The sequence below is a fragment of the Corapipo altera genome, unplaced genomic scaffold, assembly GCF_003945725.1.
Source record: "Corapipo altera isolate COAL_440 unplaced genomic scaffold, ASM394572v1 23b, whole genome shotgun sequence".
NCBI lineage: Eukaryota > Metazoa > Chordata > Aves > Passeriformes > Pipridae > Corapipo > Corapipo altera.
The window spans coordinates 7,128,365-7,141,428 of NW_020884885.1; the positions used below are offsets into that span (position 1 = coordinate 7,128,365).

The window sequence follows — 13,064 nt, forward strand, 5'->3', positions numbered from 1 at the left end:
TCATGTTTTATCTTTTGTTTTTGTTTGTCTGTTTTCTTCTCCTCCTTCTTCTTGCAATGTTCCTTTGATGGATAAATAGTTTGGAGGCTTTTAAGCATTGCTGAAGGGTATATACATATATATATATATATATATAAAACGACAACTTCTGAATGACCATTAAAGTTCTGTTTCTGGATCATAGTCGTTACTTTCCCTGTATGCTTTTCATGATTTTTTTTTTTTTTAGAAAAAGAGTTCTTGTTTTCAGTGAAGGGATCCTACGAAGAGAGCCAGACGCTGTCTCTGGGCTCTTTCTGGCAACCCGTGAAGCCCCTGGACTTCCATTACATCAAGTACAACCTGTCAGAGCTGCGCATGGCTCTGGCAGAGAAGCCTCCTTTCTACTCGGTATATGATCATTAGCTTGAGTAAGCACAGTAAATTCATGGTTTTCTACACTCGACTGAGGCAAATGGAAAGATGTATTTTTAATTAAGAGCCATGTTTCATGAAATTCAGCTCTGGAAGAGCACCGTAACCCCTAAGACATTTAAATATTAGATACTAACTTGAAAACTGAATGAAGAACTCATATAAAAAGTTGGAGACAGTACATTTTTTATGGTGTGTACATTAAATATTTTTCTACGTCATGATTTATTTTTCAGTGTACTTCAGGTGAAAAGAAAAAAGACTGCCATGCATCCCTCACTATTCCTCTGGATTCACTTCCATTGAATGAGAAAGTGGCAGTAGCAAAGGTGATTGATACCCACTTCTTAGAATAAATGTGAAGTTATGGACCAAAGATTAATAGGCATGAGTTAATTAGATCAGTGCGAAGTAGGGGTCTAGATACATAGCTACAAGTGCCCTTAGATTCCTAACAGAGAGGATTATGGACCTGTACATTTTCATAAGGACCAAGTAGAACCAAAAATCCCAGCCAAATATTTGACAGAGGGATTTCTGTGACTAGCTGGGGGACTAATGCAGATCAGAGCAAGTGCAAATGGTGACGCAGAATGGAACACATTGGCAGAGCTGGTGTTGGTTTTTACTGTAGATTGCTCTTTTTATCTTTAGTATAAAACAATATAAATAAAATGGAGTGGATTTGGAGGAGTTTTAAAAATTAGATGGATTTTATGATTGTTATGGCTTTGTGGCTCAACATGGTTTTTAGAAAAAGGGCTTCAGAGTTGACTGAAAGGAAAGAACATAAAATAGCGTCCAGTGCTTATATTGTGGTTTTGCTTTTTTCCTAGGATGAGACAATCAATTTACATATGAAATCAAATGACTGGTAAGAAATTCTGCCTTTGGATTTTGTGGTTGTGAAAAAAAGATATTGCACAGTTTTTTGCCTTATTACCTTTTTCTCTAACTAAGGGAGAAAGCATTCAGTCAATGATTATTTTTACCTACTTACCCCAAGTTCATTACCCATGTCCAGAAGGTGGTTAACTGTGCTGGGTGAATTTTCCTGTTATGCTACTATAGAGAAGTTCAGTTTGGTTGGAGAGAATAATGTTTTCTACCTGCAAAATCTGTAGAGCTATGAGTTTAGAAAAACATGTTTATACTTCACTTTCCTTACTTGTAAAAAATCCAGAGTATTTTTATTTATAAAATCTGGAGTTCCCGAGGCAACAAATTCTAAATATTCCAGTGTTTACAGTATGAATTGCAGTATTTATGTTAGATACTTCTTGAAAAACAGTGTAGTAAGAAAGAACACTTTTGTTGCTTTCTGTAAGATTTTGCTACTTTTTACACTTTCTCAGCCTTGTCTCTACCTTATTTATACTATCTGTGATATCTTTTGTTGGGCCACTGTAGCAGCTTTTCTAAGCCTAGTCATGACTTGTAAGCATGGGTACAGACATTAATTTTTAGTGATCATGCACACCCTATTCAACTCTGCACTTTGTTTGAGGTCACGAAACTTAGATGTTCGTTTGGAGTTTGATCTGTGTAAGGAAGAGAAAAATTTCCTACAGAAAAGGAAGAAGTTTGTGGCTTCTGCTCTGAAAAAAACACTTCATTTAGAGCAAGACCTGCAAGATCATGAGGTATGGGGAGGACCATAGGGACTGTAACATGCTGTGTAACAGGAATGTGTTATTCTTGTAGCCATTCACATATTATTCCTTAACTATCCCTGGTACACTCACTACCCCACATAAAGCATTGAGAAATGTTTAAATGAAGCAGTGTGAGAGCCAGGGTAGTATCAAACCCTCTTAGTACATATTTATCCAGAAAATAGAATGCCATAAATCAGCATTTTCGGGCTTTTTTAATTATTTATTTATTTTTCATCTGTGAATTATAGACCTGAATAGTCCTACTCTTTTAGCTGACCATTCACTCACCAAGGCTGCATAAGGTATTTTATATTATCGGATTTTTGGAGGGAGAAAATCTAACAGTTAAAGTGATGCATAACACTGGCTGATAAGGTTTCTTATCACAGACTCTCTTCTCTGGTGATCATCATCTCAGCTGTAGTTCTTCAAACAGCACAAGACATTTTTCTCTGATCTGCTTGTCTGAGTCACTGTTTGTATTATTTTGGCCCATGCTGGCATGGGGATGGTTGGAGCTTCAGGGTGGGAACACGATCTGTGATCAGAAACTTCAGAAATAAAGAAATTTTCATTTTGAGACTGCTTTTCTTTCATCTGTGTTTTTCCCTTTGTCCAGGACAGGTAGACCAAAGACATGTTAGGCAATGCATGACAGCATCACTTTGGACACCATAGATGATGCCCCTGCTCACAAACTCATCATATAGTTTCTCACTGACACACTAATTTCAGTGGAAAAAAACAGTTTCCTAAGTATAAGAATTTTTTAGAGGGAAGTAGTTCTAACTACTAATTCCAGATTTTCCAGCAAGAGAATATTTCCTTATAGTCAGATAAACCCAAATCAAAATTCTTTGCTTTGACCTGAAATGTTCGATTTGAATCAGGAAACAGTTGAGCATTTCTTTGATGTAATTGCCTGGAAATGTGTGTAGGAAATGTCAATTGGCTCATCTTCTCTCAGTGGGTTCCTTGGAGGAATTTGTCTTCCTGTTACACAATTGAGATTTCCATGCAATTAGGCTTCATCACTGCAATTATATACTCTAGGTACTTTATAGGAAATGTAATCTGGCTGTTATATTTTACTTACAAGAGAGGATGAGCTCTGCTTGTTCTCAAAATACAGCTCTCATGTTATGATATTTTGCTAAGGAAAATTCAGTCTAATACTGAGATACCTGGAAACCATAAGTTTTGAGATGTTTTGGTAAGCCAGCATGCAACAATTTAGAATAAAAAATTATTGATTTTAATCAAAATCCTCAAAATCAGCCATTTACATTTTTTTTTCCTGTGCAAAATACCCAATTTTCATCTTTTTACCCCCGACTTGGGGGAACGGTGAACTGTTGGAATTTCTTGTGGGACTGAAAGGTTACAATTTACTCAGCTCTGATCACATGTGCTGGTAAAAAAGGTGTTGCTTACCACTGCTGTGTTGATGTTTAAACAGGTACCAGTTGTAGCAGTCATGACAACAGGAGGTGGTGCCCGGGCACTGACATCTCTGCTAGGCAACCTGTTGGGTCTTCAAAAGCTGGGTCTCTTGGATGCTATTTCATACATCACTGGGTCATCCGGTTCAACATGGTAAGGAGATCCTGAACATAGACATCATTCATCACTTCTGTAGCCTGCTGTGTAAGTTATTTATCCTCTTCATTTTGGTAAAGGTGTACTGGTTCAATCTCAAGCTTTTTTCATTGCTGCATTAGGAGCACGTTGCCTGAGCCAGTGTAGGCACTGCTTCCAGGTAACAACAATTTCCTTGACTTTTTTGTTTCAGCTCTAGGATCTTTCCTGCTGAGTCACTCTAGTGAAAATCACAGCCTTGTCCATAAACCTTAATAGCAAGGAGGGGTTTTTTGCAAGTCTTCAGGTTTCACCAGTGATTTGGGAGAGTCCTCTAACTCAAAAAATCTTTTCTCTTCAATAACAAACTGAGCCCAAAAGGTGTTTTTAATGAACCTCAGCAATTTCATTTGATGTGGACCTTAAATCTAAGTCTAAAAAGTGGAATGGGTCACAAGCATATGACAATGTACTTCTTTTCTTTTCTGCAGGACTTTGTCACATTTGTATCAGAGCACTGAGTGGTCACATAGGGATCTATCCAGACCGATTGGTGAAGTCCGCAGACATATGACCAAATGCAAGCTAAGCTGCTTTTCCCTGGAAAGCTTGAAATACTATGCCAAGGAGCTAAAACTGCGGAAGCAAGAGGGTTACCAGATCTCTAGTGTTGATTTCTGGGGACTTCTTCTGGAAAAAGCATTAAGTGATGGGGTAGCGTTTTCCCTAACAACTACTGAATACTGTTGTATAGAATATGAAGCTCTAGGGACAGATGTCAGCCTGAGAGCATGCCAGCATTATCCAGCAGATGATTTCTGTGGAATAACAAAGGGGTTTTAGAATTGTTGAGGTTGGAAAAGACCTCTGAGAACATCAAGTCCAACCGTTATCCTGTCACTGTCATGGTCACTGCTCAACTGTGTCCCCAGGTGGGACATGTACATACATTTTGAACACTTTCACAGATGGTGATTCCATCACTTCCCTTGGGAACCTGTTCCAGCCTTCCAGTGAAGAAATTTTTCCTAATATCCAATCTAAACCTTTCTCAGCAAAACTTAGAGTCCATTTCCTCTTGTCTTATCACTTGTTACTTAGAAGAAGAAACCAATCTCCAGTTGTCTACAACCTCATTTCAGGCAGTCATAGAGAGTGATAAGGTCTCCTCTGAGCCTCCTTTTCTCCAGGCTAAACAAGCCCCAGCTCCCTCAGCCACTCCTTATAAGACTTTTTATCTAGACCCTTCATGATCTTTATTGCCCATCTCTGGATGTGCTCCAGCACCTCAGTGTCTTTCTTGTAGTGAGAAACCCAAAACTAAGCATAGTACTTGAGGTGCAGCCTCACAAGTGCTGAGTACAGGGGGACAATCACTGCCCTGGTCCTGCTGGCCACACTATTTCTGATACAGGCCAGGATGCCATTGGCCTTCTTTGCTACCTGGGCACACTGCTGGCTTGTGTTCAGCCAGCTGTCAACCAGCACCCCCAGGTCCTTTTCTGCTGGGTAGCTTTCCAGCCACTCTTGCCCCAGCCTTTAGGGCTGCATGGGGTTGCTGTGACCCAGTTGCAGGACCCGGCCCTTCACCTTGTTGAATCTCATACAATTGGCCTTGGACCCCTGATCCAGCCTGTCCAGATCCCCTCTAGAGCCTTCCTACCCTCCAGCTGATCAACACTCCCAACCAACTTAGTGTCATCTGTAAATTTGCTGAGAGTTTTTTCTCCACATATCTCTTAACGCATAATTAGCAACTGAAAGGGTATTTTGTAGGGCAGAAAACCTGTGTCTCCTTCTACAAGTAGGAGTATCTGAGCACCTAAATGCAGAGTTCTTACTTGGTTTCTTTTCCTCTGTTCCTCCTTGTGAAAACTTAAATATCCATGTAAAATGGATGTATTTACTGGGAAGAACAGGAGACCATTTTTTCAAAAAGTATCCTACAGCTCTACCTGTAATTAAATAAGCTGATGTGGATGTGTAAATGTTTAGATCACTCCCTGGTTAAAAAATGTTTGGACACAAAATGAGTATAGAGGATAAGGAAATTAAGAGGGAAACAGATACTTATTTTACTGTAATCTTGCAAGCCAGTAGGCGATGACATGAAGGTCCCTTGATTTTGCCCTTTATCTCTCATCAATTTACAGAAAAATAACCACAAACTCTCAGATGAGCGACAGGCATTGAATCAGGGTCAAAATCCTCTACCTATCTACATGATCCTCAACATCAAGGAAGACTACAGCCTTTCAGAGTTCAAAGGTGATGGCAAACCTGGGCTCGTTTGGTGTTTAAATGATCTGCATTGTCGGTTACTGCATGTGTTGCAACCTCTTGTACTGCTGAACCATAGCTTTTATAAACAGTTTCTTTTCCTCCTTAACTTCTTTTTCAATTTCTAAACTTTGTGTCTAGGCTCTGGGAGGAATTAATCTTCTAGGGGGCATGAGAAATCTTGGGGAGGTGTTTAAGGACAGCCAAGGTACTTACAGACCTTAGCTCCACATGTGGGGTAACAGGCTGACCCCTTTTGGTATAAACTTCACTTACGCTCTTTGTGGAGAGGGTCATTGGAAAGTTCTGAATGAACAAGATTGGCAAAGATTACTGAGTGAGCAGCTGAAACCAGTTGAACAATACCTCCTTAGCCTGAGGAGGGCCAGGCTGTGGTTGCCTTGACAATAGGGTTTGTCCTGCAGCTGCTTTTTTACCATTTCAGAGCCCTTCCTGCAGGGAAGTAGGGATAGGAATAAGATTTTAAAGCTTGTTTCATGTCTCTGCAGAATGGGTGGAGTTCACCCCTTATGAGGTCGGGTTCTTAAAATATGGTGCCTTCATTCGTGCAGAGGATTTTGGCAGTGAGTTCTTCATGGGTCGCCTTATGAAGAAGCTCCCAGAATCCCGCATTTGTTTCATGAAAGGTGATGTGCTCCATTGCAAAAATTTGAATTGCATAAAAATGTCCTTTATTTTTAAAATAATGCAACCCCTGCATATTGCAACCAGCGCCCGGCATCGTGCAGGACTGAAACCAATTGTACACCATGTTGTTCTCACCTCTGACTGAATTCCTTAAACACTGGAGATGAGCTAAAAAATACTTAGAGGAAATTTCAAATCACATTGTTCACTGTTGCTTTTGTCTTGAACAGTGACCGTCATGCCCTGAAGCTTCAGGGCTACTTGAAAAGGTTAGGCTTGTTTTGAACCAGCCAGCAGCAGAGTTCCACAAAAAACCTTTGTATTTTGAAACTGTAATCTTAAAATAATTTTTGGCTATGAATGGCATGATCTTTTAACAAAAAGCAAGGTTGTTACTGAGTTTATTATAAAATATGACAATTTTTAGTAGTTTTCTGAACTGCTACTGATATTTTTTCAAGTTTAATAGTAGTCTAAATCCTTTGCAATTTTGCTATCATGATAAATCAGTGAGTTTTATCATTCTTATTTCAGTAAAGTAGGTAGCATCCAGCAATGTATGAAAAACAGCTTTGCCGCTTTTAGGGAATTCTTCTTTTAATTTTAGCTAATTCTGGAAATCTTTACTACCCCCCTTTGTACATTCATTCTCTGGGGTGCAGTTGTCTGTAGACAAGTCTGTCTACTCTTAAACTCTTAACAACAGATATTTTACATGTAAATGAGCACATCACCCAACAGAACAGCAAAGATACTGGCAAGAAATGGTTTACTTATAAAGTGAAAAATCCATGCAATCAGCAACACCAGGTAGTATTCCTTATTCGGTGTTCATCCATTGCAGTTTCTCAATAACAGTGGGGTAGTGTATTCATACCTGAGGTGTCCAGATAGCAACCACACCCAACACATCCAACCTGAGCAGAGCTTTCTTCTCAACCTTAACACCTGAGGCAGGTGACCCCATAGCCACAGGTGTATCTTTATAAAGGATAAGGTGGAGAGTTAAAGCAATGTTGCCATCTAGCGATACCACATGCCATGCCCTCTTGGGTTATGATTAAAATGTACTATTAGTGATAGCATGATCGTTTAAGGATAAAAGCAAGGTGTCATTTGCAGAAAGAGAAAAGACCTTTCATAAGAGCAGTGGTTAGAGCTGGAAAGACGGAATGAGCTTATGGGGATACAGGACCCTCAGGTTTCCAGAAGAATGCTTGGGGTGTATGAGAGCTTGTCTGCTCTTTTCAATTCTGTCAACCTAGTAAAAGATACTGTCTCTCTCCACAGTTCTTACTTCAGCAAATATAAGTACCAAGAAAATTCAGTGCAAGAGATTAGGGCAACATTGCTACGTAATTGTAACCAAATTCTGGGGAGATAGCAATGTTTGAAAGACATTAAAATGCAGAAACAGTGTCCCAGGACTGAGGGAGCCAGAAGAGTTATGGAGTGAAAAGACACCAAGAGAAGACAGGAGAAACCAGAGGAGTTGCCTTCTCACAGCAGGGCTGAACAGAAGCTTCTCAAGCTGCAGAGAGAGGAGGTTGTCTTGACAGAAACTAGCCAGTAATTATATGCAAATGAACTCTGGTTGCAACCTCTAAGTGTATAGCCAGAGAGCCCTAATGTGATTTCTTAATTTTGCATTTTTAACGTTTCTTATGTCAGTCCTAGTCTTACAAGGACTTCCTATGAAGCAGACCCTTGGCTTCCTGTCCCACTTCATGAACAAACAAGGTTTAAAAGGGAATTTTATATCTGTTACTAATTCATGGGATGAATAATTATTGTATTGTGCAACTCAAATTATTGCATCCTTTGCAATGTATGGCTTTTGCAAAGCTTTCACTGCTGGAGATTTTCAAGGCAAAGCGCAGCACAGCCTTCTTCCTCTCAGGGCCTCTGGCAGAGTTGTGGAGGAGGAAATACTTTCTAAGATCCATGAGACTTTTGGAGATTTCTGCACTGTGGAGATATTTTTATATGTTTTTTAAGTGGGAGAGAAAAAGTGGAAGAAGCACTATGGGGATGAGAATAACGAGGAGAGGAAGGGAAGTCTCATTCACAAGACCTCGTGCAATGAGAAATCTTACAAGGGACAGTGAAGATGTCTTTTATTAAAAACAATCCCAAATTGTGCTCTAACCATTTGACTGTTAGCAGTCCAGGAGCAGCTTCCAAACTTTAACTGAGTATCCACTTGTGTATGACATACTTTGTAGACCAGACACTTATTTTATAGGAAATGATATGGGTTTGCTCTCTGATGACAATTGCTTATAGGATGGAAAATGTTAGTTTGTATGTGGCAATGAATTATAGTGGCTAAAGGCCTTGCACAATGTTTTAAACTATTTAGGATCCTCTTTGAGGACAGAATAATGCTAGTTGCTGAAAGGAACTTCATACAGATTTTGGTGATAATTTGAAAACCTTGAGGCTTTCCAATACTCCTTGCAAAGCTGAGAGGTTTTTTTTTTTTTTAAGGGATATTTCCCATTAAAATGTTTCTGAAGAAGTTTCCCTGTTCTCTACCATTGGACAGGTCTATGGAGCAACGTCTTTTCCTACAATCTTTTGGATGCCTTGCATTCGTCAGATCCTACAGAAAGGCGCTCACTGAGGTGTACCCAACACAGGGCTGTTGATGTTGGTTAGTAACATTTCTGTTTTATCTCATAAATTCCAAGATTTCATGTTGCCAGCTACATCTAACTAGGTTTCCTCTCTGAATTCTTTCATAGCAATATTATTTTCATTAGTCTCCTTTGAACTGAATTTATGCAAATATGAAACTATTGAAGTTTATAAACAGTCTTTGCCAGGGACCCTTCAGTGAACCTTCATGTTCTAACAAACATCTCAGTGCTGTGTTCTCTGTCTGCCTCAGCAGATGGCGCTTTTCTTATGTTGTTGTTGAAGACTTAGATATAGCAATTATGTGAAGCTCCATTCCGATTTTCTTTGATCTTGTTATAAACCTTTGTTTTCCTTAGAGGTGTTGACTGTCCTTTTGTTGAGATGTGGTTAGTGAGTTTGGTTTACGGACTTTTCATCAGTTTCTCCATGGAAGTGTTGCAGAATCCTGAGCTCAATAAATGCCTGTGATAGAAAGCCCCTTTTTCCCAATCTGATAAGGTGCCATTTAGCATAACCCTTTTTCTATGCTCCTTTCTGGATGTCTAAGTCTCCTGACTTTTTTTTTTTTTTTTTTTTGCAAAGTCAGTTTGTATTAATTTTGAAAGAAGTGGGTCCAGATTCTCAGCCTACCCTGAGCTTCATGCAGGGAATCAGCTCATGGATTCTGTCAAACAGTAGATCACTTTTTCCATCTTTAGCAACTTTGTTGCCATTTTGACTGTTTTTCATGCAATATGCTTTACTGAAGATTGATTTCCTTGTTGTTCCTACTTTACATTTATTTAATTGTATGTTGCCATGTCTTATTAGGATCTTCTTTTCTCTAGCAAGTATTAAATGCCTTCTGATATTTTAAGTATTGCAAAGAACTGTATCAAAACAACAACTTGTTCATCTTCTCTCCCCTTCAGAAGATGAACCCTCTCCACCAGATGGGAGCCATGAGTTGGAGACTTACTTAGTGACCCCTGAATGTGGCATCGTGGGCATTATTCGTCGGCTGCTGACAGAGCGGGTGATTTTTTCAAAGTTCTACAACTTCCTGAAGGGGTTCCAAGTGCACAATGCATACCTTCAAAGCAAAAACTTTTGTATGTGGAAAGGTAAACACCCCTGAATATTATTTATTGCCTTCTTAAATGGTTGGTGTCTTCATCAGGGAAGGTAGAGGATGAACATTTGAAAAAAAATATTTCAAGATAACTATTTAAATTTCATCCAGCCAAATCAGCTTCAGTAATTCCCTTGATTCCAGGAAAGGAAATTACTGCTCATCGGAGTGAAAAAAGAGCAACAAGAGAATTGAAAGACCCTTGTCTTTTTATCTTGAACAGGTCTCCCTTTTCTGTGTCAAGTTTGAGCTTCTGTAGTGTACCAGGATCTTGGAAAGAAAATGTAATGGGGAGTCAAGAGTCATTTTTTCTCCCTTATTAGTCAAATAACAGAGATATTACTTCTTCAGTGAATCACTCATTGTAAAAAATATTTCCTTTTAGATACTGTACTAGAGCATTTCCCCAACCAGCTGACAGAAACAGCAGAGTTCATGTGCCTGGCAGACACGGCAGGATACATCGATATTAGCTATCCACCACTCATGAGGTCGGAGAGGAAAGTGGATGTTGTCCTGCACTTAAACTATTCTTCTGGATCACAGACATTGGTGCGATGACCACTCTATTTTTTTTATAATGACTGCTGCCTTTTAGTCCTCTTAGCCCTCCTTAAGTTCTGAGGATTCAGAATAATTTATGTAGAATAAAGTGATGGGAGAGAAGGATTCTTGGTATGCAGATTCCATTATGCAGATGCTTAGGTGTCTCCAGTGGTGCTGGTAAAACATGGAAAATCTCCTAAAGAGAACAGAAGTGGTATCAGTTCTTCCAAATATTTCATTTGAATTAACCCTCTAATAGCTAAATGCCATCTCCTAAACGTGTGTGCTCCTGTGATCTTAATATGGCTATCAAGACAAAACTTCAAATAGAGTGCTTATCTGGTACTAGTACCACCACTGATTAACTCATTTTGGTTGTCTTGTGATATCCATCTAAAGTTACCCACATGCAGTATAATTAGAAGTAATTTGTCCAGTTGTCCTTAGAACAGTAACTGATTTTTTTGTTGTTATTCTAAATTATGGAAAAGAATTGTCCTTTGACACCATACCTGCTGTTTCAAATACCAGCTAATAATCTGGTATATAATTCCTGTTACTAGATATGGATAAGACAGAAGTTCTTGAAGATTAAAATTTTTGTACATGCCAACCAGACTCAGAAACAAAAATCCTATTTTCAAAAATTACTGCAAGATTAACATTTCAGTTTAGATGGTATTTCTCCCAGATCACTCTTTGCTTCCATCACTTTTCATAACCATCCTTAGGCATCTAAGACAGTTAGAGGCTTTTAAATATTTCATACTGAGTCAAAAAAGTGTTTGTATTTCTCTGAATCTGCGTTTAAAAACCATGCTATTTCAGATTCCTGTCCATTCTACTCATTTTAGGATTTTCTCCAAGAGAGGTGTGTTTCTGTGTCCTAAGCTTCTAGGCCACCCTTCCCACAGCCTTGAACATCTTACCTATGTTGTAGGTTAAGGCAGTTGAGGAAGGTGAGGTAGAACAACCATCAGGAGTGCAAGTTGGAGGCTGAGCCTTGAACTGTTGTTCTGTTAATAACTGGTACTTAATATCTCACGTAAGAGACAAGGACAGAAGAAATATTGACAGCAAACCCTGCTCCCATATCTTTTTGAAGCTCTTTTGATGGATGCATTGTGCACTAGGAAAAGTGGTGGGGTGTGGCAGAATTTCTGAACTTTTCTCTTTTTTTTCTGAATTCAGCCTTTGGAAGAAGCCTCCAAGTACTTCCAAAAACAGGGAATCCCATTTCCCAAAATCCACATGAGTGAAGAAGAAAAGAAAAATCTAAAGGAGTGCTACATCTTTGAAGACACAGAGACCCCAGAGGCACCGACAGTGGTGTTTTTCCCACTGGTAAATGACTCCTTCAGAAAATACAAAGAGCCAGGTAAGCAATGGGACAGAGATGGTCTCCTCCCTCCCCTGCTGTCCTTCCCATGGGAGAGAAATGCAACTGTCAAGGCAGCAAAGAGTGTAACTTGTGCTCCACCTGGAAAGTGGGAGGTGGGACCAAATCTCTACCCCAACTGACAACCTTTCTTTATTTGTTAGGTGTGGAGCGCAACCCTGCTGAGATGGCACAAGGCAACGTTGACGTTTCTACCATTTTTTCCCCATACTGCTTAAACAGCTTTACCTACACAGGGGAGGAGTTTGACAAGCTGATAGAACTGACCAGCTACAATATTCGGAACAACCAACACCTGATCCTTCAGGCTTTGAATTCAGCCATAGAGCAGAAACGACAGCGCAAAAAATAAACACTCTCCTGAGTTCCAGAAAAATATCTGCATGATTTTTTTTCTTCTTGCAAAAGAATCAAGACCTGTCTATGAATGAGCACAATAAACTTTGGAAACTTACAGACTTGTAGTTTCTCTCTACCACATGGCAATCCTAGATAAACCAATCAAACAAAATAATGATTAGGCTTGTGCTTTATTTATCTTGGATTTCACTGCTGGTGAACTTTTTTTTTCATGCATATATATGTATATGCAGTAAATTAAAGATTAGGAAATATAGGGTTTATTGGCAAGTTTTTTAAATGCATGAATCTGGGACAGCAGTACAAATTCTTTCAAAATTCGCTACACTGCCAGAAGTTATGTGCAAAGTGAAGACAAATTAGCTACAGATATTTAATTTATTACAAATCTAGTGCAGCAGAAAAATACATAATACATTTGGACAAT

The 13,064-nt window shown here is 39.2% G+C and overlaps 1 protein-coding gene across 1 annotated transcript in view; it reads left to right on the forward strand.

Annotated features, from left to right (window-relative positions):
* The window catches only part of LOC113946636, a 61,618-nt gene extending 48,989 nt beyond the window's left edge, over positions 1-12,629 (forward strand). The window contains exons 27-39 of the mRNA XM_027642227.1: positions 230-390; positions 651-743; positions 1,251-1,289; positions 1,902-2,057; positions 3,532-3,668; positions 4,142-4,364; positions 5,804-5,918; positions 6,440-6,577; positions 9,127-9,234; positions 10,133-10,324; positions 10,718-10,884; positions 12,070-12,256; positions 12,421-12,629. Of these exons, the coding sequence (XP_027498028.1) occupies positions 230-390; positions 651-743; positions 1,251-1,289; positions 1,902-2,057; positions 3,532-3,668; positions 4,142-4,364; positions 5,804-5,918; positions 6,440-6,577; positions 9,127-9,234; positions 10,133-10,324; positions 10,718-10,884; positions 12,070-12,256; positions 12,421-12,629 (1,925 nt within the window). The remainder of the gene's footprint in view (positions 1-229; positions 391-650; positions 744-1,250; positions 1,290-1,901; positions 2,058-3,531; positions 3,669-4,141; positions 4,365-5,803; positions 5,919-6,439; positions 6,578-9,126; positions 9,235-10,132; positions 10,325-10,717; positions 10,885-12,069; positions 12,257-12,420) is intronic.
* Positions 12,630-13,064: the final 435 nt, after the last annotated feature.